Source organism: Panonychus citri, unplaced genomic scaffold (assembly GCF_014898815.1).
Source record: "Panonychus citri isolate SS breed McGregor unplaced genomic scaffold, ASM1489881v1 Contig00049, whole genome shotgun sequence".
NCBI classification, from domain to species: Eukaryota; Metazoa; Arthropoda; class Arachnida; order Trombidiformes; family Tetranychidae; genus Panonychus; species Panonychus citri.
In genome coordinates, this window is record NW_026515454.1 from 1,133,327 (window position 1) to 1,160,602 (window position 27,276).

At 31.9% G+C, this 27,276-nt stretch overlaps 10 protein-coding genes across 17 annotated transcripts; 3 read left to right on the forward strand and 7 right to left on the reverse strand.

Moving 5' to 3' along the window:
• Positions 1-25: 25 nt before the first annotated feature.
• LOC128385395 (CAP-Gly domain-containing linker protein 1-like) lies at positions 26-6,863 on the reverse strand. 7 transcript variants are annotated; one of them, XM_053344254.1, is made up of 9 exons: positions 5,896-6,863; positions 5,651-5,787; positions 4,176-5,498; positions 3,690-4,076; positions 2,613-2,841; positions 2,123-2,141; positions 1,719-1,897; positions 1,248-1,305; positions 26-1,159 (listed from the first exon to the last, which is right to left on the reverse strand). In XM_053344254.1, the coding sequence occupies exons 1-5, from the start codon at positions 6,629-6,631 to the stop codon at positions 2,797-2,799; spliced, it is 2,628 nt and encodes an 875-aa protein (XP_053200229.1). In that variant the 5' UTR covers positions 6,632-6,863; the 3' UTR covers positions 26-1,159; positions 1,248-1,305; positions 1,719-1,897; positions 2,123-2,141; positions 2,613-2,796. The 7 variants fall into 7 exon arrangements, with proteins under 7 accessions (XP_053200229.1, XP_053200226.1, XP_053200231.1 ...); XM_053344251.1 differs by lacking the exon at positions 2,613-2,841; XM_053344256.1 differs by lacking the exon at positions 2,123-2,141 and having other exon boundaries at positions 2,613-2,796.
• A 144-nt stretch (positions 6,864-7,007) lies between these two features.
• Positions 7,008-9,615, forward strand: LOC128385399 (probable cytochrome P450 49a1). Its single transcript, XM_053344260.1, has 2 exons — positions 7,008-7,384; positions 7,839-9,615. Exon 2 carries the CDS (start codon positions 7,852-7,854, stop codon positions 9,445-9,447), a length of 1,596 nt encoding a protein of 531 aa, XP_053200235.1. The 5' UTR covers positions 7,008-7,384; positions 7,839-7,851; the 3' UTR covers positions 9,448-9,615.
• Positions 9,577-11,360, reverse strand: LOC128385400 (uncharacterized transporter slc-17.2-like). Its single transcript, XM_053344261.1, has 4 exons — positions 11,128-11,360; positions 10,223-11,054; positions 9,917-10,158; positions 9,577-9,847 (listed from the first exon to the last, which is right to left on the reverse strand). The coding sequence occupies exons 1-4, from the start codon at positions 11,356-11,358 to the stop codon at positions 9,653-9,655; spliced, it is 1,500 nt and encodes a 499-aa protein (XP_053200236.1). The 5' UTR covers positions 11,359-11,360; the 3' UTR covers positions 9,577-9,652.
• A 219-nt stretch (positions 11,361-11,579) lies between these two features.
• LOC128385401 (putative inorganic phosphate cotransporter) lies at positions 11,580-13,471 on the reverse strand. The gene is made up of 4 exons (XM_053344262.1): positions 12,627-13,471; positions 12,278-12,557; positions 11,973-12,214; positions 11,580-11,912 (listed from the first exon to the last, which is right to left on the reverse strand). The coding sequence occupies exons 1-4, from the start codon at positions 13,383-13,385 to the stop codon at positions 11,736-11,738; spliced, it is 1,458 nt and encodes a 485-aa protein (XP_053200237.1). The 5' UTR covers positions 13,386-13,471; the 3' UTR covers positions 11,580-11,735.
• A 1,479-nt stretch (positions 13,472-14,950) lies between these two features.
• Positions 14,951-16,870, reverse strand: LOC128385398 (probable cytochrome P450 49a1). The gene has a single exon (XM_053344259.1). The coding sequence runs from the start codon at positions 16,723-16,725 to the stop codon at positions 15,127-15,129; it is 1,599 nt and encodes a 532-aa protein (XP_053200234.1). The 5' UTR covers positions 16,726-16,870; the 3' UTR covers positions 14,951-15,126.
• Positions 16,483-18,428, reverse strand: LOC128385402 (activating signal cointegrator 1 complex subunit 1-like). 2 transcript variants are annotated; one of them, XM_053344264.1, is made up of 3 exons: positions 18,090-18,428; positions 17,089-17,949; positions 16,483-16,711 (listed from the first exon to the last, which is right to left on the reverse strand). In XM_053344264.1, exons 1-2 carry the CDS (start codon positions 18,343-18,345, stop codon positions 17,102-17,104), a joined length of 1,104 nt encoding a protein of 367 aa, XP_053200239.1. In that variant the 5' UTR covers positions 18,346-18,428; the 3' UTR covers positions 16,483-16,711; positions 17,089-17,101. The 2 variants fall into 2 exon arrangements, with proteins under 2 accessions (XP_053200239.1, XP_053200238.1); XM_053344263.1 differs by lacking the exon at positions 16,483-16,711 and having other exon boundaries at positions 16,956-17,949.
• An 88-nt stretch (positions 18,429-18,516) lies between these two features.
• LOC128385406 (ribosomal RNA small subunit methyltransferase NEP1-like) lies at positions 18,517-19,621 on the forward strand. The gene is made up of 3 exons (XM_053344267.1): positions 18,517-18,908; positions 19,002-19,355; positions 19,430-19,621. Exons 1-3 carry the CDS (start codon positions 18,642-18,644, stop codon positions 19,541-19,543), a joined length of 735 nt encoding a protein of 244 aa, XP_053200242.1. The 5' UTR covers positions 18,517-18,641; the 3' UTR covers positions 19,544-19,621.
• A 165-nt stretch (positions 19,622-19,786) lies between these two features.
• On the reverse strand, positions 19,787-20,775 carry LOC128385407 (N-alpha-acetyltransferase 40-like). Its single transcript, XM_053344268.1, is given in 3 exon segments — positions 19,787-19,938; positions 19,941-20,030; positions 20,033-20,775. Coding segments are annotated over 3 exon segments (645 nt in total). The 5' UTR covers positions 20,514-20,775; the 3' UTR covers positions 19,787-19,864.
• A 175-nt stretch (positions 20,776-20,950) lies between these two features.
• On the forward strand, positions 20,951-23,154 carry LOC128385403 (interferon-inducible double-stranded RNA-dependent protein kinase activator A homolog). The gene is given in 6 exon segments (XM_053344265.1): positions 20,951-21,256; positions 21,402-21,531; positions 21,620-21,761; positions 21,851-22,127; positions 22,565-22,622; positions 22,625-23,154. Coding segments are annotated over 6 exon segments (951 nt in total). The 5' UTR covers positions 20,951-21,250; the 3' UTR covers positions 22,963-23,154.
• LOC128385404 (endoribonuclease LACTB2-like) lies at positions 22,935-26,057 on the reverse strand. Its single transcript, XM_053344266.1, has 8 exons — positions 25,625-26,057; positions 25,284-25,502; positions 24,248-25,077; positions 24,066-24,180; positions 23,889-23,991; positions 23,586-23,810; positions 23,423-23,504; positions 22,935-23,358 (listed from the first exon to the last, which is right to left on the reverse strand). Exons 3-8 carry the CDS (start codon positions 24,537-24,539, stop codon positions 23,285-23,287), a joined length of 891 nt encoding a protein of 296 aa, XP_053200241.1. The 5' UTR covers positions 24,540-25,077; positions 25,284-25,502; positions 25,625-26,057; the 3' UTR covers positions 22,935-23,284.
• Positions 26,058-27,276: the final 1,219 nt, after the last annotated feature.

The following is a 27,276-nucleotide window of genomic DNA, read 5'->3' on the forward strand; positions in this document are numbered from 1 at the left end:
ATATTAATTGTGATGGTAAATCAGATCATGAAATAATTAATTTGCTTTATATTCATATATATAAACTTGATTACATTTCAAAACAAGTTAAAAACATTTTTTTTTTCATTATTTTCTCAATTGTGATTAATTTAATTTTTTTTTCGTTGTTTGGTTGATAACAAATATCAAATCGTCCTTGATTGGCCCCATGCTTATTTGGTCGATATTGTAGAAATTGTAGTTAATTATAATTGTTAATTATCAATAAATTTGTTTTCCTCTTAATTTTTTCATTATAATTGATTTTTTTTTTGCTTTTTCCATGTTATATTTGATAGAGAGAGAGAGAGACAGAATTGTAGTTGATGAAGAGATGAGTAAATGCAATTAATTGTTGTCTCTTCTCACTCTATCTCTCTCTCTCTTAAGAATCGGGAATGAAATCAACAGTTTGTTGTGTTTTCTATTGTTGTTGTTGTTGTGTGATCATCTGGGTGAGTGTTTTGGTAATGATGATGATTAGTTGATTGATGAACTATGGGTGAAGATATGATGATCCATAAACGAGAGAACCTTTTTTTTTAACTTGTATGTTTACATTTCCATGTATTATAATGTAAATGCTGGAGATTAAATTGAGCTGGAAGGGGAAAAATCAATTCGATTTAGGAACGAGAATTGTTTTTAGTTGCACAGTGATTTTCATCCATCCGAAGTCAATGTTTCAGTTTTAATTTACTTTTCTCTTCGCTCCAAGATCTTTAAATTGTGATATAAATAGTAAACGAAAATAGAATCCATCTTCTCAATCCAAAATCAAAAGGGAGAAAATTAAATGCCATCAAAATGTAAGTTTAATTATTGTTTCCATTGATTTTTCCTAATCCGTTCTTGTTTCATTTTCGCTTTTCTTTTTGGTAATAACAACCTGGTGAAAATTAACATTGAGAAAATACTGATGATCATTTTGGTGGTGGTGATGAAGATGATGATGATGATATAAATAAACCAACGATAGGCATTAATAGTAATATCTTTTTTTTACATAAGGAGTTTTCAACCTCTGCTCTTGAGGTTATTATAAAGGTTGTTGTTTCAATAGATTGGGAGAGCTGAATAGATCACAGATAAATACAAAAAGATAGTCTCCTTAGCATGCAAAGTGTTGAAATTCATTCTGTTGAAAAAAAAAGGAAAATTCATCGTATTAGTTAATCGAATTGATATTAATGATTGGAATCAATTGTTTTTAGAACTTTAATTACCTTAAGAGCTGATTTTTCCAACCCACTTCTTCCATTTCGGACTCTTCTTTTTGGATTTCTAGAGAATAAGAGACAAAAGGTCAATATTAATAAGATTGGAACAATTAAGAGTATTCAATGATTAGAATGAAAAAGATTCAGTGATTAATATGATGGAGAAATATTAGATTCATGAGAAAAGGCAACTTGGGATCTCGGGACAGATGAACCATTTGTAGAATCGAGATAATTATCAAAGTTAATTATTTTTCCATAAAAAATAACTAACATTGATTATCAGTGATTTTTTAATTCATTTGTTTCTATCTTTGGTAATAATAATTTAAATATAAATGTATCAAGAGAATTCAATTGATTATCATTGTCATTAGTTAATAATGATAATGATAATTGTTGTTGTTGTTGTTGTTCTGATGATGATGTTGATGATGATGATGATGGATTAGCATGAGAAGGAGAGGATTGACTGACCTTGAGAGAAGTAGATGAAAGGTAGAAATGTTGATTGTTTATTTTATTGTTTTAATTGATGGACAACATCGATTCCGAAATAACTGGGCCGCCGTTTAAAAGGTCGGAATAATATTTGATATCAACCGTGATTATAATTTAAGAAGAGGATGTTGTTTTCATATAGATGTTAACCTGACCTGAAGAGAAGTGAATGAAAACATAGTGTCACGGATTTTGTTTCAATTGGAATCATATTGGTAACAATTTGATTGATAGATCATCATCAATGTATCATTAGTGAATCATTATTATTATGTTTACGTTTTTCTGCTTGTCATAATAATCAAAATTCACAAATTGTAAAAATATTATTAATAAATATTAACATTATTAATTATATTTCTTGGTTTTATGTTGCATACCTGATTTACCTACTAATCCCTATTAATATATAAAGTAAATGTTATTAGTTGGCTTGTTACAAACAATCAATTAGTTGAAATCTTAATTTTAAAACAGATTTACTGTTAATAAGATTAATTATTATCATTATTTTGATATAATAACAACTGGAAAATTTTTAGATTGTTTTTTAATTACTTATCGATCAGTATATTGTTGGATTAAAACGATTGGGTTTTATATTGGAAACTGGATTAAAGTTATTTGGTTTCTATTTTACAATCAACTTAATTTGGTTAAGTTAACAAGTGGTAATTGTTAAAACATTGTGAATCTAAATTGTGGGATAGTAATTAGATTACAAACAAATAAATTAGACTGACAGTAATTGTTGAGATATGTAGCAATTACAACTCTGAATTATTGATTGAGAAGAGACTTGAAAATTTACTAATACAAATTACAACATGCAAATCTAATTGAAAATTAATTTGTTGGTCAATCTCTTACCTCGAATCGTTTTTAATTGTTCCCAACCAAGTTTTAAGGATTAGTAAGGTTAGTAATTGGGTTGTTAAACATAATCACTTTTTCTCTCTCTCTTTTCTTTGTTAGTACCAAAGGGAAGGAGAGGGTTAGTTTAATTGTCAGGATTTGGAAGATTCGTTAATCACCAGCAGCAGAGAACAACTTTCTAAATCGTTAACAGAATTAGTAACAATTTGGTAAAAAAATCAAGCTAAAATCAAAGGGCAATTACAAGAGCAGGTTAAAAGAAAGCTCATCTAAAAGGAGTAACACTTAAAAACTGACCAAGTGCAAGTGGAAATCATCTTACCTTTACCTTAATCTTAAAGAGGATTTTACTCACTGACCAATGGTCAGTTTGTAAGTGTTACTCTCTTTCAAATCTTTAATCCAAAGCAATTTAGCAATGATAACTAATAAAAAAATACTGATTATGAAATCAATTTTTGACTTGAATCAATCAAAAAGTTACTTAATACCTAAGCAAGAAAGTTAAGATAAACAGAGAGACATTGAAATTATCAAGAAAAACATTAAATTGTAAAACAAACATAATTGATTGATTGATTGGATTGGATTTGATTTGATTCATCTAAAGATAACTGATAATGTTAAGCATGGAAAGTTGTTTGTACATGATCAAGTCACACTTAGAACACACTATCAATCACTAATAGGTAACATGTAAATATGCAAGAGATAATAAATTAGATTGAGTGAGAAAATTGTATAATTACAATTATAATCTCAAAATGAAAGAAATTGAAAGTTTAAATTAACTATTGGCCACAAATAGTCCCAAAAGCCACGAGAGCAAGAAGATAGAGAGCAAAAAGATGGAGAGTAGGAAGATAATATCCAACAATAGCGCAATCGTTTTTAAATTAGATTAAAAATTAATCAAAATGATTAAAACTTTTGTGTTTTAACAATTGATATTATAAAACGCAGACATTTATCTCATGTTGTCATATCTTTTAAGATGAATAATAATATAGCAAAGTAGAGATCAAGTCGCAAGTTTAATTGTTACTATTATTATTAGAAAATGATACTTACCTCATCATTATTCATATCGGTTTCTTCATTAGCATCATCACCACCGACACCAACACCAACACCACCGCCTCCCATTTTACCGTTTGTTTCCTCTTTGCCATTTTCTTGAGTGGGTATCTCTTCATGTATCACCTCCACTACTTTACTTTTAATGTTACTATTACTATTATTATCATCTAATTTTGCTTGAAGCTCATCATTTTTGGCTTGAAGTTGTTTAATAGTCTCTTTCAGATTATCCACTTGGGAGAGTTTACTTTCAAGAGCGCTTTTATCAACCTCCAATTTAGTGGTTAACTCTTGTAGTCGTTGACACTCTTTCGTTGCACTTGTTGATTGTTCAAATGCCTCTTTTGATTTTTGCTCTAACTCCTTTAGGTAATCATCCTGTTTGAAGAAGATGAATAAAAAAAAAGAAAATAGGTAACAATTAAAAATTTAGGTAAATTGGTACAAATTGGTAAGAGTTAATTGTTGGCTACTTACTGTTTTACTTAGAGCATCTTTAAATTTATCAGCCTCTGCTTGAGCTTTTTCTAGTTTCTCTTGTTCCAATTTTAAATTACCTTTTAGAGAAGATATTTCTTTCTCTAATAATTCATTCTGTGAATTATCCTCTTTCTGTTTTCGCAGGTCACATACTTCGAGGGTTAATTTGTCCACAATATTAATAATATTTTCATCTTCTTGTTGGTTAAATGAGTGTAATGATTTTCGTAATTGTTTCATCTCATCTTCAAGTGATAATTTAACTTTACTTAAATCAGCAATTTGATTCTTTAAGCTCTCTTTGTCTGTGTTCACTTTTTCCAATTCTTTTTTGAGCTGCTCCTCAAAAGATGCTTGTGATTTAGTAAAAGCTTCATTAACTTTAACTTGACTCTCTTTCTTTACTTGTTCCAATTCCTCTTTAATTGTATCAACAGTCTTATTAACTCGGTTTAGCTCTTCCTCCATTTTTCCTCTTGTATTGTTTAAGTTATTAATCTCATCTTTGAGACGAGAGATGATACCATCTTTCTCTTCATCTGATGAAGCCTTGTTATTTGAAGCTTCTTGTAGACGATCCTTTTCACGTTCCAATTCACGAATTTTATCTCGTAGATTATTTAATTCATCTTCACTTTTTTTCTCCATCATTTGTTTCTCCTGTTCAATTTGTTTACATTTATCGACAGATGATTTGTAATCATCTAATAGAGCAGCTTTACTCGAATCATGTTGCCTTAATTGTTCAAGTAATTCATTTAGTTTCTTTTTAAGGGAATACTCCTCATTCTGTTTAGATGTGGATAGAGTTTGAATTTGTTCTGATAGTTTATCGATGTTACGAAGAAGCTCATCGTTGGTCTGTTGAATAGCTTGCGAATGATGTTCAGTTTGAGCTAATTCAGCTCTCAATCGATCAATCTCATTGTGAAGTAAAGGAATATTTTCCAGATTAGCTTTTTGGGCATCCATTTGTTGTAGGGCAAGTTGTAGGTTAACGTTTTCTTTTTCCATCCTTTGCATTGCCATATGACGATTTTGAAGGTCAGCATCGTGATCTTTCAATTTGTTTTGTAAAATTTTAACCTCTAACCTTTGCTGTTCAATAACCTGTTGTAAAGAGTTTCTCAAATTATTCATCTCGGTTCCATGTTGAGATAATTTCTCTTTGGTCATAGCATGAGTACTTTTCTCACGTTCCAAATCTAAACGAATCTCCTTCATACGAGTTCGGGTTGCTTGAAGATTCTGTGATAATGTGGCAACTTCTTGTTCTTTTTCATGTAATTGTTCTTTAACAGCTTCCATTGGATCATGTTTCTAGATTATGAAGATTGGTGATGATAGAGAGAGAGAGAAGAAAAAAGATAAGAGAAAGGGAACACACACCAACCATTAAAAGTTAATTATAATTCAAATTGATAAACACGTAAAGTGTTTGTTTGTGTAACCTTTGGGTTTCTCACACATACCTTTTTCCATTGGTTTGATCCATCAGTTTGTCGACTAAGTAGAACATTGATCAAAAGTTGAATTTCCTCAGCATCAAATGGATGATTGCTAACCTGATCAATCAGTTTTTTAGTGGACAAACCAGAGTCTAAAACATCTAAACGGTGAACAATTAGAAAAGAAGTAGAGAAAGAAAAAAGTTGATCAGTTGAGAGTTGTAGAGGAAAAAAATTATTCAGATTGTTTAAGAGAACATTCAACTTACCAGAACCATTCTTGTGAGAGCCTTTAGATTTTGAGGTGGGTCTATTCTTCCCCCCTGCTGATGCTGATGCTGCTGCTCCTCCTCCTCCTGATCCACCGGTAGCTGAGGAAACATTTCCACCGGCAACAGAGCCACTGACCGTTGCAAGAGAAGCTACAACAATGGGTTCACTGACAGTACTAGTTTCGGCTTTGGTAACACCAACAGATGATCCAGTTGATGTACCTTTTGAGTGTGGTGGATTGGTTGGACCTCGGGCAGGTAAACCCTCAGCACCACCAACAGATTTCAATGATTCAGTTTTATCAATCGATTTAGTAACCAATTTATTAGCAGCAGTTTTATTTGCTACCTTATTAACCGGTACTGGTGCGGGGATATTAACTGAAGATCCTAAGATAGTACCAGAAACAGTATCGGCAACAGCAACTGTGACAGGTAAGGTAACAGGGGCAGTGACAGGACCACTGACATTACTTTTTACGTCATCATTTTTTTTCTTCTTCTTCTCTTTATCCTTATCCTTTTTATCTTTCTTTGATTTGGAATCATTTTTCTTACCACCACCACCACCGCCTTTACTTTCACCAAAATTTAATAAGGTTTGTTTCCTTTCTTCAATTGCTTCATCATAAGTTTTCTCCTTTATAATAAAAACAGAACCAAGGTAGACAAATGCAGCTGAGACAAGGGCCACGGAGACACAAACTGATGCAGTTAAAAGATCAACTTCCATATTTGTTATATTCTATTTTCTTTTTTTTTTTTTAGAAGAAAATTATTTTCTCTTTCAATGGTAAGAGAAAAGAAATTAAAACAACAACAAGACAAAGACACTGTCAACAATTAACAGAACACAAATAAATGAGAAAACACCGAATCAATTAATCAATAATTTAGAATAATATTACTTTACCAAAGAGTAATTAATTAGATGATGAGGATGATGATAGTAGATGAACAATCTGAGTATTGACTGAATGTAATTCAGAGGAAACAGAAATAAAAGTAACAGTTAAAAGAGAAGAATGTGAAAGTGGCTCCATCTCTTGTTCGAAATTTTGTTCTTTTGCCGGAAAGTTTACCGGTTATTCGGGTGGAGAAACCGGTAACTTTTGGCTAATCAACAGCTGAGAAAATTTAATTTAATTTCTTTGATTGTGGTTAATTAGTTCTCGTCTGATTTTCACCTTTGTTTTATTTAATTGTTTTACTTTAATTGTGTGGGTTTAGGGGGTTCAAGTCTGTTTTCTAGTAATTGTTTTCTTTTTCCAAAAGAAATTATCATTACTAGTGATGAATTAAAATTCTGTTCTCTTTTTTTATTGATTGTGTTTTTTTCTACTTGTTTTAACTAATTAATATTTAGTTAATTGTTGAGCTGTTGTTACTTTTAATTCACCTGCAAGGAGAATTTATATCAAGTTACTGATTAACTTGATTTATTTTTAACCTGTTTTGTTGATTTGTAAAGTTTTTAATTCAACTGGTAAGTATTTTTTTTTTTGCTAATTGTTTTCATTAAAATCTTTGTCCAATGTAAATATTAGAATACATTTGGTTAATTTGTTTAAGGAATTGTTTCTCTAATTGTTGTTGATGAAAATTCTAGAATTTTCATCCATGTTCAATTACATTGTTTCTACTTTGAATTGAATCAACAATCTTTACATTAACTGCTAACGAATCTTTAATTTTGTCTTGAGCTTCTATTCATTTACTCTTGAATAAAGATTCATTTGTCGATCTGATAACTCAATTAAAACGAGAAAGAGGAGATTAAATGTTTATAGAAATAATTAATCAATGCCCTTGAATCCTTTTCTATTCAATTCTTTTTGTCTCTCAACGACATTTTAAATTTTTCTGTCCAGTGAATTAGATTAACTAATTAGCTTCTTCAATTGTTTTCTAATTGTATTTTTGTTTCCTTGATTTCTTAGCTTCCAACAAGTCATGTTACATTCTCGAACTGTAATTGGATTGAGTCGTCAACTGATGTTCCAATCATCGACAACCATTGCTGATGGTAAACCTAACGATGGAAATTTAGTTGTCAGGCCTTTGTCCACTTCCACGATGGCCAATGTTAAATCGTTGAATGATATGCCCTCAATATCAGCTCTTCCCTTCATTGGGACTATCCATCATTATATTAAAGCCTTTGGTGGTCATGATCAAACCAAAATTCATGAAATATCCCAGCAAAGGTTAGATAAATATGGGCCAATCTATTGTGAGGATCTGCGGATCTTAAGAGCCGCTGGTAAATATGCCGTTTGGTTGAATGATGCTGATGATATAGAAAAAGTTTATCGATCTGGTGGTAAGTATCCTGTTCGTGGTGGTTTTGATCCACTTGAAATTTATCGGAAAACTCGAACTGATGTTTACAAAGCTCTTGGACTACTTGTACTTAATGGAACTGATTGGCATTCATTCCGTTCCAAAGTTCAACCAGTTCTATTGCAACCAAGAATCATGAACAATTATAGTTCGTCAATCTCTTCGTTTGCTGAAGAAATGATTAATGTGATTCGTGATTTACGGGACAATCAAACAATGGAAATTGAAAATTTTACTCCCGAATTATACAGATATACATTAGAATCTATAGCTTATGTGGGTTTAGATGCTCGACTAAATTGTTTAAGTGATTATGGTCCCACTCAGAGGGAAATTGTGGACGCAGTGAGCGAAATGTTTCATTTGGAAGCTGAACTAAACGAAGCTGCTCTCTGGAGAATCGTTGGTCGGCCTATTGGTTCAAAATGGGCTAGATTCTTTGAGATAAATGATCATTTCACTAAAATGGTTTTCGATTATGTTAGCGAAAAGTTGAAACAAATTCTCGCCAATCCAATTAAACAAGAAGACGAAGATCGAAGTGTCCTCGAACTATTTCTTACTCGACCTAACTGTACACCAGAAGATGCGGTCACCATGGTCATGGATATGTTTTTTGCTGGAATCGATACAACTGCTCATCTGATTGCGTTCACCCTTCACTATTTAGCCAACAATCCAGAAATTCAGGAGAGAGTTTATCAAGAAATAAAGTCATTATCAAATGGAACTGGAAATCTTGACTCGGATGGATTAGCACAATTAACTCTATTAAAAGCTTGTGTCAAAGAGAGCTCTCGATTAACTCCAGTCGTTCCTATTTCCATGAGAATCAATCAAGAACCAATCAATTTATCCGGTTACTCGATTCCTGCTCATTGTTTCTTGGTCCTTAATCACTATGCTATGGGTCGAAGAGCGGAATATTTTGACGAACCATTGAAATTTAATCCTGATCGATGGGTTCGAGAGACTCGAGGAGACAACAAAGCTCATCCGTTTACAGTTTTACCTTTCGGACATGGACCTAGAATGTGTATCGGTCGACGAATCGCTGAACTGGAAACACTCACCTTATTGAGTAAAATTGTTTTCAACTTCAAGACGAAAGCAAAAAGTTCAGAGTTGAAAACATCTCTCATGGTAATCTCATATCCCGATAATCCAATGGCCTTTTCCTTTCACAATCGTAATCAAATCGACTAGTCAGATTTCTTAAATCAATTGTATGTACAAACTTAATTATTTTGATCTGTAACATAAAATATTTATTTTTTTAAAAATAGATCAAGTCAATTATCAAAATCAAAAACTAATGTATCTGAATCAATTGAATTGTAGTAAAATGTTATTAAGTTTTAATTGTCACCTAAATATTTACATAGACTTTTAAATGAACATTTTTCATAACTTAATTGTTGTTAATTTCTTGAATCTTTTCCGATTCTTGGGATAATCGACTGACTGGTTCGTCTAAATGTAAATTTTCAACTTTACCCCAAGATTGTGGTTCGGCCGTGGCGAAGATACCAAATAATATAAGTGCTACGAATTGTAGTCCAGCGACAATTTGAAAAGCGAGAATCCATTTAGCTTGTGAACCCGCCTAACGATTTATAATTAAAGAATTGTTCATTTTTTGTCTAATTAACAAGAAAATTAGTAACAAACTTACATCATCTCCCAGAATCACAGCAATCAAAGCTGGAGCTATGAATCCCGAAGCACTCGCAATGGTATTTGCGAATCCAAAAGTTGTCCCAATAAGACCTGGGGCCATTTCCGCTACAATGGGCACATCACCGCCCAAATTGACTCCATGAAAAACCATGGACATTATCAAACAGGTCACAATTAGATGAGCGTTATCACCAAGATAACAAACTGCGATCAGACTTACAATTATCCCAGAAAGAGCTGAATGAAAAATGAATTAGAAATTAAAAGTTGATAGTAAACATGAACATTATTAATTTCTCACAAATTGTTTCGAAAAGTTTTCTGGTCGCTGTTCGGCCAATCAAACCTCTGGCAATCAAGTACTTTGATATTGGACCACAAGTGAGTTGTGTAGATCCCGAACCGATGTATAAAAGTCCATTAATTAGTCCATTATTTTCAAGCTTATAACCAAGAACCGAATCAAGATAAACCGGAATTTTACTGTTAATCACTGAATAAGCTAATCCAATGATCCCTTTGGTGATAATTACTGACCAAAGGGGTAAAGAGGTGATCATTTTAATCCAAGGCGTTGATTTGATCTTTGGTTGCTCCGTTTTGGTGTTTTGAACAATATGGTACAATTGACGCTTCTCATAATCGGAAACAAATCGATTCGAAAATGGATCTCGTGTGACCATCGCCATCCAAACAAGGCCGAAAACGAGATTGAACATACCCATTGTGTAGAAAGCAGCAGGCCAACCGCCCCAAATTCCCCGTTCACTTATCCAAGCAGTGAAAATGGAGGTTAACGCTGAACCAAGATCACAACCCGCTGCGGCCAAACCTTGAGCGAACCCTAACTCAGTGGGTGGAAACCAATTCTCAATCATGTTATACAAACACGGAAAAGTGACCCCTTGAACTAATCCCATGATCATACGAATCGTGATCATGTAATAAATTGAAAATGAAACTGCCAACGGAGTGATGAAGGTACAAAGAGTTACAATCAACTGAGTTAAGGCCATTAAATGGACGACATTGAACTTATCAGATAAATTTCCAGCATAAATTTGAATCGCAGTATAAGTGTAATAATATGAGCCCAAAATGATTCCCTGTTCATGTTGATTCCAATCAAATTGCTGATCACGAGAAAATTAATCACTCTAACATTAACTAATCTACACCATAAACAACACTCTAAGTTTCACCTACCTGAGTCGTAAATTGCTGGTTTCTGGTTGTGTTAATTGTTCCCGTTGAATGTTCATCCGTTGGGTCATCAACCATTGCGATAATTGCGACATTAATTGTATTCCGAACAGCGGAAAGTACCGTTGTCGCTGCCAAGACCATGAACATGATGAAATAACGATAAGGAATCAATGGTTTCTTTGAGCAAATTTGATGATCAAGGAAAACTTCATCTTCCTCTAATTTTGGCATGATTCAGATTCTTGGTTGAAACAATTAACAAACTACATTAATCGCTGATTGATTTACATTAACAATTTTTTTCTCACTCATCAAACAAAATCAAGTGATGGCAAGTTAATGATCTACATGATTGTTACATTGATCGGTGATTTTCTTGGGAAACAATTTGTTAATCAACTTCGTCTAGGTTACATAAATAACAATCAGTAGGGTGTACATACAGATAGCGATTAATCAACTTACATAAATTATTAATTATCAGTACAATTTAGTCGTCATTAAGGAGTGGAAATAAATTATCAACATTGAATCAATCAAATGTCACGTTAAATTGTTTCATTTTGATTTAGAGATTTTTAATTGAACAGAGAGTTGATTAATTGCCGTTAATTGTTGTCAATTTTTTGTATCCACACCGAGGGTTCATCTTTTTCATTTGGATCTTTAATTTTACCCCAAGATTGTGGTTCGGCGGTGGCAAAAGTACCAAACAATATGAGGGCTACAAATTGTAATCCAGCGACAATTTGAAAAGCGAGAATCCATTTAGCTTGTGAACCCGCCTGATTAAAAACAGTGATTAGTTGATCTTCAAGGGATAATTAATGATGATTGAAACTTACCTCATCCCCAAGAATCGCACCGATTAAAGCAGGAGCAATGAAACCCGAAGCACAGGCCAATGTATTTGCGAATCCAAAAGCCGTTCCAACCAAATGTGGAGCCATTTCTGGCACTATGGGCACATCACCGCCCAAATTGAACCCATAAAAAAACATGGACATAACCAAACAGACCACAATTAAACGGGCATTATCCCCAAGATAACAAACTGTGATTAAACTTGCAATTATACCAGAAAGAGCTGGAATCAAATCAACCGACAAAATTAATCAAATTTCAACTTCTCACCGTTGATTATATTTACCAATAGTTTCAAAAAGTTTCCTGGTTATAGTTTTACCGATCCAACCTTTGGTAATTATGTACTTTGATAATGGGCCACAAACAAGTTGCGATGAACCAACGGCAATATAAAAAAGCGCATTGATCAGGCCATTATTTTCAAGCTTATAACCGAGAACCGAATCAAGATAAACTGGAATCTTACTGTTAATCACTGAATAAGCTAATCCAATAGTACCCTTGGTAATTATAACGGACCAAAGGGGTAATGATGTAAGAATCTTAATCCAAGGAGTTGCAATCTAAATTCAATTGTAAGAATCAATTAATTATCGACTAAATCAGTGTAACGGGAAAAGAAAGTAGATTACCTTTGGTTGTTTGACTTTCTTATTAGTAACGATCAGAGATAATTGTTGTTTCTCATGATCGGACACAAATCGATTGGAAAATGGATCTCGAGTGATCATTGTTGCCCAAATGAGGCCGAAGACGAGATTAATTATTCCCATGAAGTAGAAAGCAGCAGGCCAACCACCCCAGATTCCCCGTGTACTTATCCAGGCGGCAAAGACGGAGGTTAAAGCGGTACCAAAATCAGAACCAGCGGCGGCCAAACCTTGAGCAAGTCCAACTTCGGTGGGTGGAAACCAATTTTCAATTAGATTATACAAACACGGCCAAGTGACCCCATGGACCAAGCCCATGGTCATTCGTACTGCAACTAAGTGATAAATTGAATATGAAGCGGCCACTGGTATGGCAAAAGTACAAAGGGTCGCGATCACTTGAGATAAGGCCAATAAATGGACAACGTTAAATTTATCGGCCAAAAGTCCGGCAAAAATTTGAATTGTCGCATAAGTATAATAATAAGAGCCCAATATGGTTCCTTGTTCACGTTGATTCCAATCAAAGTGTTTCTCATTAATTGTTCCAGTTAAATTGTTGTCCTTTGATTTACCAACCATCGCAATCATTGCCACATTAATTGTACATCTAACGGCCAAAATTACCGTTGCCGCAATTAGAACCATGAACATTACAAAATACCGATATGGAATCAGAGGTTTCTTTAGGCCACTTCGATCATGATTCGAATTATTTTCCTCCAATTTATCCATGACCATTGATTTGTCTCAGTAGAACGATTGGAAAAAGTTTCACTTTAATCACTTTTGTCTAAAAACTAATTACAATTGAATCGACATCTGAGAAAAAATAAAATATATCAAATTTATCATGATCGTCCTCGGATTAATCGAGAGGCTTAATGAACGTAAATCTCAATCATTAGATTAATTTGATCATAATTTCATGAGAATAACTGATAAATTGTCTGTTGAGACGCCAAGTTAATTAATACGATTAACTGGATAATCCTTTAGTTGTATCTTTCCATTGAACAATAGATGTTTTGACAATTAGCTTCAACTGACGTTGTTAACGATAATCCAATTCACTTATTATCAATTCGATTTTCAATCATAAGAAAAAAATATACAACAATCAATTTAGCAAATTAATTTAGTAGAGTAAAGTTTCCGCAAACAATTGATTCATTCAAGATGAAAGTTGTGATTAGTTCATTTGATTACGATCGTGAAAGGAAAAGGCCATTGGATTATCGGGATATGAGATTACCATGAGAGATGTTTTCAACTCTGAACTTTTTGCTTTCGTCTTGAAGTTGAAAACAATTTTACTCAATAAGGTGAGTGTTTCCAGTTCAGCGATTCGTCGGCCGATACACATTCTAGGTCCATGTCCGAAAGGTAAAACTGTAAACGGATGAGCTTTGTTGTCTCCTCGAGTCTCTCGAACCCATCGATCAGGATTAAATTTCAATGGTTCGTCAAAATAGTTGACTAATTAATCGGACATCAACATATTAGTCGAATAATAGAAAGTCGTTATTTTCGTGAGTCGATCACGACCCGACTAAGATTTCTGCCGATTTTAATAAGAAAATTTGAGACAAAATTCAAAAAATCATATTTTTATTAATATTCAGCGAGAACTTATCATTTTTTCAAGATGGTGAGATTATCAATCAATCTAATGAATTGCACTTTCTACACTCAATTTATCTGCACGAATTATTTTTATATAATTAATATTTAACTTCGATTCCTATTTTTTTCATATACTTTTTGGCCGTAGAATGATGGACATTAATTTTCCTTCCGACTGCTCGAAAACCAGGAAAAACTCGATTGATGGTCATTCGTTTTATCTTTGCCACATTAATATTATTAAACTTTGATTTACTTAATCCTGATCCTGGTTTTCGAATTTCGGTGATATTATTGATTAACTTGTTATAAATTCTATAACTGGTAGTTCTAGAGACACCAAATGACATGAATTTTTTCACTAATTCAATTCTTGTTTCATGATGAGAACTTTTTTCGAACAGTTTTGCACAAAATTTAAACACTTCACGTTGTTTGATCTTCGACATTTTTGATTCTGATTGAATTTCTCATTTTTTTCGAGACAAGATCAAGTCTGAATAGTTTATCTATTTTATTTCGAAAACATAATCTATTTAAATTAATCAGTTTAAAAGATATTGAGAATTCAATTTAGTCTCAAATTTACTATCCAAAGGTAATAAATAAACTATATAACTAAAGATATTTCCAAGTTTTCTCATTACTTTTTATTCAAAATCAATGTGAAATTAAGATGATTTATTATTGGCGGAATATTAACTTTTTTCTTCATGAAAGTTCAGAGAAAAGATCATGAATGATCATAAAAGTTGGGAAGGAGAATGATAATCATAGACAATCAGCGTTTAGTTGGTGGAATTTTCAGAATTTAAAGAATATATTTTGATAAAATCTTTTGATCACAAACTGTTGATCAATTGTTAGATTGGCGCTCGTTGAATGTGAAAGTCATTGGATTGTCAGGATAGGAAATAATGTTCATCGATGTTGGTAATTCAATTCTTTTCGCTGTCACTTTGAAATTGGTTATAATTTTACATAATAGAATCAAAGTTTCGATTTCAGCTATTCGCCGGCCAACACACATTCGGACTCCAAACCCGAAAGGTAAAATTGCAAAAGGATGATATTTATTTTCGCCTGGACTTTCACGAATCCATCGATCAGGATTAAATCTCATTGGTTCATCGAAATAATCAGGTCGACGGCCCATAACATAGTGATTAAAAACCATGAAACATGAAGGAGAAATTGAATAACCAGATAAGTTAATCGGCTCTTGATTAATTCTCATGGACATTGGAGTAACTGGAGTTAATCGTGAGGTCTCTTTGAGGCAAGCTTTTAATAGAGTTAATTGTGCTAATCCATCCGAATCAAGATTTCCAGTTCCATTTGATAATGAATTAATCTCATGATAAACTCTCTCCTGAATTTCTGGATTGTTGGCTAAATAGTGAAGGGTGAAAACAATATAATGAGCTGTGGTATCGATTCCAGCAAAAAACATATCCATGACCATGGTGACCGCATCTTCCGGTGTACAATTGGGTCGAGTAAGAAATAGTTCTAGGACACTTCGATCTTCGTCTTCTTGTTTAATTGGATTGGCGAGAATTTGTTTCAACTTTTCGCTGACATAATCGAAAACCATTTTAGTGAAATGATCATTTATCTCAAAGAATCTAGCCCATTTTGAACCGATAGGCCGACCAACGATTCTCCAGAGAGCAGAATCGTTTAGCTTAGCTTCCAAATGAAACATTTCTTTTACAGCGGCGACAATTTCCCTCTGAGTGGGACCATAATCACTTAGACAATTTAGTCGTTTATCCAAACCGATAAAAGCTATTGACTCTAATGTGTATCGATACAATTCAACAGTCAAATCTTCAATCTCCATTGTTTGATTGTCTCGTAAATCACGTATCACACCAATCATTTCATCGGCAATCGAGCTCAATGATTTAGCATAAGCATTCATAACCTTGGGTAATAATAGGACCGGTTGTACTTTTGAACGAAGTGACTGCCACTCTGGACCAGAAAGAATCGGCAAACCAAGAGCTTTGTAAACATCAGGTCGAGTTTTTCGATAAACAGTAAGAGATTCAAAACCTCCTCTCAAAGGATATTTACCACCGGATCGAAAAACCTTTTCCACATCATTAGCATCGTTCAACCAGACCATGAATTTACCACCGGGACGTAAAAGTCTCATGTCCTCCTTGTAAATAGATCCAAACTGATGAAACCTTTTCTCAGATAATTCATGAATCTTTGCTGGATTATGACCACCAAAAGCTTCAATGTAATGAAGAATCGACCCAACATAAGGAATACTTGAAACACAGGGAACATCATCCAAAGATTTCTCATTGGTCACCGTGAAACTGGACAAAGGCCTGGAAATTGAATCTCCATGAAAACAATTGAAACCATCACCGAGATGAAAAGATGATTGGATTGACAGTTGACGACCAAATCCAAACAAAGACCTAGAGTTTATCATATTGAATTATTGGAACAGAGAAAGAGAAATTTAAAAATCACAAATCAGAGTTAATAATCATAGAATTGATAACAATTAAGAAGATAACACTAATTAATCTAATCATATGTTCTTTGCATCTGAGTAGAAATACTATCATCTTAACAGGGGGAAAATCTCATTCAAGGACATCAGTTTTACTCTTTTCTAGTTTACTCTCAATCAGATTTTCAATTCAGAGTAAAAGAGAATCAATAGTAATCATATTGGTTTAATTTAAACATTTGACAATTAAATCCAATGACAACAAACAATTCTAATGGAATGGATTAGATTAGATTGAATTGAGTTTTTTTTCCTCGTTTGTTGGAGCAATCAAATTACCGATGGTTCCAATTTATGATGTTTTAGTTAAATCCAAAGTTAAGGCTGATTTGTATCCTCCTTTAATTGTTCTCGTGTGTCGAATGGATAATTCAATTGATTTAATTTGAGTTTCACCGAAATGAAAGTCACCAAATTTTCTCAACAATTCGGAGATGGAAAATTTTTCTCTCTTGTCTTTTTTTCTATCTCTTAACCAACCCTCTCTTTCCGCTTTATCCAATTTAAATTTACTATTAAGTAAAGTTAAATGGAGAATTACTTTGGCCCGTTCTCGAGAGATAAACAATGTATCTTTAAATTGGTCGACAATTAATTCAGAGATTGATTGGAGATCTGGATTAGGTTCAATTTTACCATAAAGCACATCAACTGCATCGATATCGTCATTCATGTAGGCAAGACCAGAGATTTTAGCGATTATCTTTTTCTTGTTGATTATGTTTAAAATTTTGTCATGATAAACTTTCTCCAATTTAGAAATCACTTGAGCTTTTTCATCAGCTTGATCCATAATAAGTAACATACAGATTGTTAGATGAAGTCTACCAGGATCTTGGAAAATCTCTTCACATATTCCTTCATATTTACGTGGTTCTTTTCTAACCTCGGTGAGAACTTGATCCTTAAATTGTAAATATCTTTGGGTAATTGAATCATCTTCAATTGGTATGGAAATAAAATAATTCGGCTCAAATTTTGATCGAGATTTTTCAATGATGGCTAATATTTTAGATCGAGCACTGAGAATACTACGTTTAGCTGAAGATCGAAGAGTAATAGTTTTGTTTGAAGAATCATCTCTCTTGGGAATAATGACACGACATTTGGTAGCATATTCCAATTTATTCAAAGTCTGGCCTATTATGATTAAGAAAAAAAAAGAATAGAATAAAATAGAAGAGAATAGAAAAGAATAGAAAAAAGAGAAGAGAAGAAATAAAAATTCGTTAGTACATTTTATCCTTTAACTTGTCATTCAATTGGAATTAAATTTATACCTTTGTAACCAATGATCATTCCGTAAAATTCTGGTGCAACTGCCATGGGATAAATAAAATTACCATTATCATCTTTCTCTATTTCAACGCATCCATAATTATTTTCATCCAAATTTTCTTCCACCTCATCGGGAACATATTCTTCATCAATCTCATAACTATTTACACCAGAAGAATGAATTGTTCCTTCACCAGAATAAAATGATCGGTAACACCTTCCATTAACCATGAGTAAATTAGGTTTAATTAAATCCATAATTGTCGCAATTAACAACTTGTAAATGAAAAAAGAGATGAAGAAACAATTTTCAATTCAATTGTTTACTTTTGAGAAAATTAAAAGAAAATCGATTCACATGTCAAAGTATCGATTTCACTTTCGATAGTATCGAAGATTTTAAAAGGAAAATCGATAATCGGTTACCCTTAGTTACCATTTGAAGCATGTGTTGGATTTTGATTTTCTCAATGTTTTGATTAATTGTAATTGTAATTATATTATACTTATATTTTCATTTGAATTTATTTGATTGTTCTTTAAATTAATTGACAATGTCTAATTATAAGAGGCGAGATTTTGATGGTAAGAAAGAAGGTGGTGATGGTGAACCAAGTGAAAAGATAATCAGACCAAAGCTTTTTAAAAGTGCTAAAGATCATTCAAAAAGGTTAATTGTGATTCTTGAAAAGGCAAATTTAGAAGTGATTAAAGTTGGAACTGGTGATAAGTATGAATTACTTAATTGTGATGATCATATGAGTTACATTCGTAAATTTAAAAAGGATCCAGCTTTTTGTAGACCAGATATTACACATCAAGTAAGTAGAAGATGATAATTGAAAAATCTGATTACTATTCATTTATATTTATCATTTCTCTTTTCTTTTTTTTTTTTCTTTTTTTTCTTTTAGTGTCTTCTCATGTTGTTTGACAGTCCTTTAAATCGAGCTGGTTTACTTCAGGTTTATGTACATTCGATGCAAAATGTATTGATTGAAATCAATCCGGCTACTCGATTTCCTCGGACGTTCAAAAGATTTGCTAATCTAATGGTTCAACTATTGCACAAATTAAGTATCAGAGCTGCTGGTGGATCTGATAGATTAATGCGAGTTATCAAAAATCCAATTACTGCACATTTACCAGTTGGATGTCGTAAGATAGGAACATCATTTAATTGTGACAAATTAGTTACCTGTAAGGAATTGATTCCTTCAGATGAATCACCTTTAGCCATTGTCATTGGTGCCATGGCTCATGGACAGGTAAATATTATTTCTCAATTGTTTTCACAATCAAAAGGACTAAAAATTATTTCTCTCTTTAATTTTCTATACAGACTGAAGCTGATTATGTTGAAGAAACTGTGGCAATCAGTCAATATCCATTATCCGGAGCTTTAGCTTGTACAAAGATCGTTTCTGCTTTCGAAGAGGCTTGGGAAATACATTGAAATCGATTATATATTTTAACGCTGTAATGATCAATATCTTGACTTGATTCCATTAAAACTAAGCCACTTCGAAAATATGATTAACCGATTCTTATTAATCCACTAGGATTGATTGGTTTCTTTTCACATTGAAAGCAAACGATGGATCAACAATTAGTTTCAACTGATTAGCAAGATAACCTTTTCGAAATGTGGACCTTTTAAGCTCTTTAACTTTGACAATTAGTTTGTTTTCACATTGAATTAGATGATTGAGATGGAAAAGTTTAATTAGAAAAATAGAAAATTGTTTTATGTTGATGATTGTTTTGAGTGATTTTCTTACGAATTTAGATTAACCTTTAAACTTAGAATCTCATAGCAAACGTTTTCGCCAAATTTTGATGGAGATCGAGGTCAATCATGTAACCACATTTGTTACGATAAAAATTCATCGCTTGTTGATTATGTTTAAGGCAAGTTAACATTAATTTAGGAAAATCAAATGTACACTTAAACCATAAAGTAAATCCATTAACCAGCTACCTAATCCTTTCCCTTGATAATTTGAGTCAATTTGTAGTTCATAACAATAGATTACACCTCGAGCACCATCCTCATCATAATCAAATCGAAAATGTGTAAATCCAACTGGTTGATTATCCTTTAAATTGTAAACAATTAGAATCATCGCCTGAGAATTTTTAATCTCTTTCTCCTTTTGGCTTCTATTCCAACGCCAAACACAGGAATTAAAAAGAGATTCCATATTTGATTGGATTAAATCGATTATCCATTGGAAAGTTTGACCATCAAGCTCTTTAGAAGGTAACAATTTAAGTGAATAACCATCAAAACGATTAACTAATTGTTTATCTGCAATCAAGTCAAGATGATCACTTGTCTCATAAGCTTTTTTTATTCTAGTTGAGTAAATCTTTTTCAAAGCATCACTACGACTTATTTTATTTCCCTTGATTGGTGGAGCCATTTAACTGTCAAGTTGACTCACAATTTAACAATTAGTAAAAAAAATACAGAAAATCAAAACAGAAACAACAATTTAACAGAAACAATCAAGGAAAATGATCCAACACTTGAACGGAAAATTTTTTTAAATAAAATCGATCAAAAATCGATTTTGATTCCATTTAACCGAAAAATTGAAATTCTTTTCACAATTAATGTTTAATTCCAATGGTTATTCAACAATTAAGGAAAACAAAATTATTCTGAATGAGTGGCCAACCAATTAGAATAGTTAATCAGTTGATTTAATTGTGAGAAAATTCTCTTAATCGAAAATTAACTTTCCCTCACTTTCTTTTTCGCAAGAAAATTGAAAAATCATCTGTTCCATTTGGTTTGTTTTCTAATTTTGTGTTGTGATGTTTTCGTTTCTCTTTCTAATTTGTTTGAATTGTTTCCAAATTATTTTTGATTAGTTAATCTACAAAACTAATCTTCCGATATTGTTGACCAATTATCCAATGAGTGATTTAACCTGTTGACCATTTAACATTTAAAAACAAGTTACAATCATATTGACCAACATCAGTTTCTTTGTGCTCTTCATACACTTGATGTTTCCTTCATTGTTTTAATTTAGTTTTTTTTTATTCTAATTGCTCTTAACATTTAATTAACGCCTAATTGATTGATCATCTTGATTTTACTCTTGTCTTAACATTTTACCCTTTTGTCTTATCTAATTGAATTGATTAAAAAATGGAAGTAAGTTGAATTTATATTAGTTGCGTTTCCATTAATCTTTGAATGAGATTTTCTTTGTCTTTGTTGATTCCATTTTCATTTCATCGCATTTTCGATTAATTTTTTTGTTCTCTTCTTCTTCTTCCATCTTGTTCTCCATCTTTAGCTTGCCAAGACTCCTGTCAATGTACTTAAAACCTTTTGTGCCAAAAAGAATTGGACCGTTGAGTATAACATGATCTCCGAAGAGGGAAGAGTCCATGAGCCAACATTCACTTATCGGGTTTTCATCGAAGGTCAGTCATACCAACAACCTTAATTGTACCTTGAAAATCTTGACCAATTGATGTTATTTTCTATTATTCCATAAAACTCCTCCAATAGAAACGGGTCATTCTGCTCTTGCCGCTGGTTTCAGTAAAAAAAAGGCCAAACAAGCGGCTGCCCTCAAGGCCTTACAAACCCTCGCCGAGAATGATGAAGAAGCAAAATCCGAATTGGAAACAATTGAAGACAGTATTCCAAAGTAAATAACAATATCGATTTAATTTTCTTTCCTCAATTTCTCATGATGTTTTTTTCTATTCCTTTTATTTTCTTTGACAAATGATTCAGTGATTTGGAAACTTCGTTTGCCACCGAAAAGTCAAATCCCGTCGGTAAATTGCAAGAAGTTTGCATGAAAAAGAAATGGTCTCCACCGAACTATCTTAGTGAAGAGGAAGACGGTCCACCACATTGTAAGACTTTCACTATCACTTGTGTACTGGAAAATTTGGACCTCGAATCGAAAGGCCGAGATAAATCAAAGAAAGGCGGTAAAAAGATCGCAGCTCAAGAGATGCTCAACCTTCTCGAATTGAAAGGACTTTATGATGCTTCAAGTGATTCGGTAAAAGCGAAAAAAGAAATTGAAATAATCAACGAAAAAGTTATCGATTCAGATCCTCCAATGAAAAATTTAACTCTTGTCGAAGAATAGAAATCATCTAATTCTCTTAATCATCTCTAGTCAACAATCAACAATTCAAATATAAAACCAAAGATATTCAGTAATCTCATAGAGAACCCTAATATAAATATGAACCTCTACCCAGAATTTTCTTACCTTTAAATTTAATTTCTATCAAATGGTGATACTCAATAGATTTAATATCTAATATTTGAATTAAAAAAAATCTATTTAATTTTAAATCGTAAAAATAGTTCACAATTGACATACAACTCGACGAAACGAAATTTTAAATTGTTCGGCTAATCGATCAACTTAATCGTCCAACTAAATTCTCATCAATTGGTTTAATTGTTTTCGTCGATTTTTGTTTTCAGAGTAAAAGAGGGAAAAATTTTATTCCACTCAAAGGAGATGATTCCGAATGTGATAAAATCGTCAACTTTTCCGGGAATTGACTGACCCCTCACATCATAACCTCGACGAGGTCATTTCAATAATAGACAACAATGAAAGTGAAACAATTAATCAGCCTGATCGTGATTATGTCACAGCTCTAAATAAGGCAAGCCAATTTATCGGAGTAGAAAATAAGATTATTGAAATCAACAATTCTACCGACGGTAATTTCCATGTTGCTATTCACCTGAAAGCTGATACATTGAATCATCTTCCAATTTTAACCGGATACGGAACTGATGAAATCCTTTCCAAGGCCAAACAAAAAGCGGCTTTTACTGCGCTCACTTTATTGGATAAAGTTCGATACGTTTAATCATCGAAATTCATTATTTTAACAATCAATTTTAATCTCATTTTATCGCCAGAAAAATATATCTATTAACCATAATTATTATTATTGTATTATTTTAATAACGAAAAATGGTTTTTATGTTAATCTTAATTTTTAAAAGTATTGAATTGAATTTAACAGGAAGAAAATAAATTGTAAATATTGGAAAGTTAATCAATTGCAATAATTTAACAGAATTTAAGAGAAAACAAAATTTTCAATAATTAATAACGAATATTAAATTTGATTCTAAGAGATGGAAAATTGGAATTATCTAAGTAACAATTTGAATTGTTCAATATTTTTAAAGTCCTTTTAAACATTGATTACGATCACCTTTAATCCAATAATGAGCTTGATCAGCTAAATCATCAGTTTCTAATTTAATGAAAGAGACAATTATTAAAATGTAAACAATCAAGATTAATAACAATCGACTTACCAACTGCTTGATCTTTCAGTAATTTTTGTAAATGATGAGTAACGGTAAAAGCAGCAGCGGGATAAAGTTCCTTGGGCTTATCCTTAATTTGACATTCGGGGCAAGAGAAAAATAATCATTAAAGAATTGTCATAAATGTGCATTAATTAACTTCTAATTGTACCTTGAAAATAATGGAAACAATTTCACCAATTGTGATTCCTAGAGAGCCAACAGATTGGATGCAAGCTAATATTTGTCGTTCTCGATTCATACGACGACCGATCAAGTCTTTAATTTTTTCCTTTGGATTTAAAACTTCAGAACCATGACCAGGGTAAATTTTGACAGGATTAAGTGATGAAATTTTTTCCAATGATTTCAAATAATCACTGAGATCTTCAAATATCTACAAAGAGGCAAAGAAAAGTTTAAATATTTTGATTCTTTTTTTTTTGATATCAATCAGCTGATCAGGTAGACTTACAGTACTTCCTTCACCAAGAACACAATCTCCAGCGAAAACAGTATTTTCTTCATCTAATAGTAGAACTGCATGATCATCAGCATGACCTGGGGTATGATAAACTCTAATCAAGGAAAAAGAACAAGTAATTAATGTATATACTAATTAAAACAGAACGATTTAGAAACAAATTCTTACCTTAATGTTGTTAGTCCATCAACTTCAATTTTTTGTTCATCTACTAAATACTCATAGGAAATCCTATCGTTACGAATGTCACGTTTATCGTTTTTAAATTTAAAAACTTTACAATCTAATAAAAGGGAAAATTAATTGGGTAAATTATCAATAATTAAGATAATGAGAATGATGTAACTTACCTGATGAGGGTTCGGTTAGACCAAGAACATTGAGTATACCACCAATGTGATCAGGATGCCAATGAGTGATAATTATGTTGGACAATTTAAGTTGATTAGAGTTGAGAACATCTTTAAGTAGGTTAATATATTCTTGATTATCCTTATCACCAGTATCAATTAAAATCCTTTCCTTTCCAGTTCCAATTAGGTAAGTGTTGGTTCCTTGAAGGGTAAATGGACCGGGATTACAACCGAGAATACGAATCACTCTTTCTGATAATTTAGTCACTTTGGGGATAATTGTTGACATAATCAAAACAAGACTATTGGTTATTGTATAAGAATAAATAACAATTAAAATGAAACTTGAATTTTAAATGATGAAATTCAACAATAACAATTAATAAAGGTCTCGGTGATATCGTTTGGATGAGTATGAGTGTTGACAAATGAGCAAATTGGTTAACTTTGAGTTCACATGGACTAATTAAACTTTCCGATCAGATTGTTAATTTCAATTACGGTTTGAAGATGGCAATTAAACAGCTATGGTGAAGAGAGAAAAAACCATCAACAATTATAAACATGAAGAGAACCAGTTTCAAAATATCAAGATGAAAATTTCCTTCTCTGTAAGATTTTAGTTATTGTTGTAATGTTTTTATCATTGATAATTATTATCCTTGAATTGTTATCATCATTATAGTTGATTGTTGACTATAACTTATTATGATCTAAATTTAATTAAGATGATCAGAGACAAAGAGACAAGTTCCATTTGACCAATTTGATTCTAATAATAAGCACAATTACCGATGGAATCACTTGATTTGTTTTTAAATCTTCAACTGGATTGGGAAAAAATAGAAAATAAAAGTAAAACTATATCAATGGAGGGAATATTTAAAAGAGAAAATTGTTCCAATTAAAATGGAACATTAATTGTATTGATTTGAAACCATTCATATCTAAAGTGATCAACGATTAAATTGTATTGATTGGGCTTTAGATAAACAGAGAATCAAATGAAATTGAAACAATTGGTTTATCTTACTTTTTGTTTAAAGGGATAAAATTAATTGTAAAGTAAATTGTTATTTTGATCTAATTAATTTACGAATCCTTTCAATTCATTGAGAAAGTGAGTCCAGGTAACAATTAAAACAAGTAGCTTTTGGTTAGAATCAAAGTTTCCATTGTTTTAACCGATTCTTTTCAAAATCCATCTTTTCACCGTTGGGTTGACCTTTTTTTTGCTCTTCTATTGTTGAAACTATTATATGAGATTAGAAAAAAAAATAAAGAAAATTATTGTAATTAGTTAACCTTTTTTTTCACTTTTGATTTACATTAATCGCGAAACATTTTTATATGTAAGTTGAATGATCTGATTACCATTTCACATAATCCGGTAAATATTGAGCAATTTGCTTTGTTGATTAGAGTTGCACTTAGATAATCAGGAGAAGAAAAAATTTCAAAACAATATAAATTCACTTGAGTCTTATAATTAATTTAAGTTTCTCAATTTGATGAGAAAATATTAAAACAATAACTCGAACCAAGGAAAGTAATACAGGTTCACTTTTTTGTTTTCCACAATCAAAAGATCACAATTAGGAAGCTAAATGGAAAAACAAAATGATTAATTCTCAAAGTAAATTAAAGAGAGAGAACAAGAAGAAAACTAATCACAATTAAACTGTAACAATAAATTAGCTTCTCGATTCCCAAGTAAATCTTCAAATTTGATTCAAGTAAAAGCGAACATAAGACAGAAGAATACAAACCTTTCAATGGAAATTACATTAATTAAACGTTAATTTTAATCCACAAAACTAATTAATTAATCAACAGAAAAGTAAACAAATTAAATTAACAAAAAAAAGAAAAAAAATTCGCTCATATGTTCGGGGATCTTTTCCTAATAACGAAAAGTAGAAACGAATTTTTTTCTTTCCAAATTGTTTATAAATTCATTTGATTAATTGTTCCAATTGATTGACTAACCATTGTGAAGTAATTAAGATAATCTGATGATCATCTGGACAATAAAAGGTGAATTAAAGTGAATAATCTGATTCTAATCATTAGAATAATCAATTTCGACCTCAATTGTTTTAATCTTTTGTTTATGTTTCTCATTTAAGTGAATAGATTTTTTTTTCATCTCCAACAAAAGTGATTATTTTAATTCTTGATTCTTAATTTTCTGATTGTTTTATTTATTTTTAATTCTTTTTCATGATGTGATCTTAATTTATTCAGGTAACAGTTAAAAATGTCAATAATCTTTCATCTATTCTTTTGATTTAATCTCCGAATGGTTGTCCAAGTGATTGACAGAAACATAACAATATCAATCTACCTATTTGGAGACAATCAAAAGATACTCTCTTTTTTTGTCGCATTGATGCAAGTTAATTAACGTAAAAATTAAGGTGATGGTGGACACATTAAGATGTAATTAATTGTAGGCCTACAATTTATATTAACCAGGCGATCCAATTTGGGCTGTAACAACAATTTAACCTGTTGAATTGCAAGGGAAATGTGAACATCTCATCTCACCTTGAATACCATTAAATTAACCCAAGAATCTGGTTAATTGTTGAAATTAAATGGTAACAATCAACTAAATAAATCGAGAACATCAACATCGTGCTCTTGATTACTCTTAATTATTCACCAATTAGCCGGTAAGTTGATAATAATAGTGATTCCACCTTAGTAATAATTTTTTATTTCTTTTCTCTTATAATGTCCAGCTAATGTTACCATTCTCACAAGTTAATTGTTCCCAAATGATTTAGCCCTTTAATCATTTTAATGTCACTTTTTCCCGGTCAACTAACTGCGGTTGTTTCTCATAGAAAGAGAATTAGGAAGAAGAAAAATTCAAATTATCTTCTGTAACGTGTTAAAATCTTATCCCGATGCCCTCAGGTCACAGTGAAAAACAAAAAAAAAGGATAATAAGATCAACAGATTATGAGATGATTATTGATGATGATGATGATAATTATTGTAATTAAAATCATCAACTC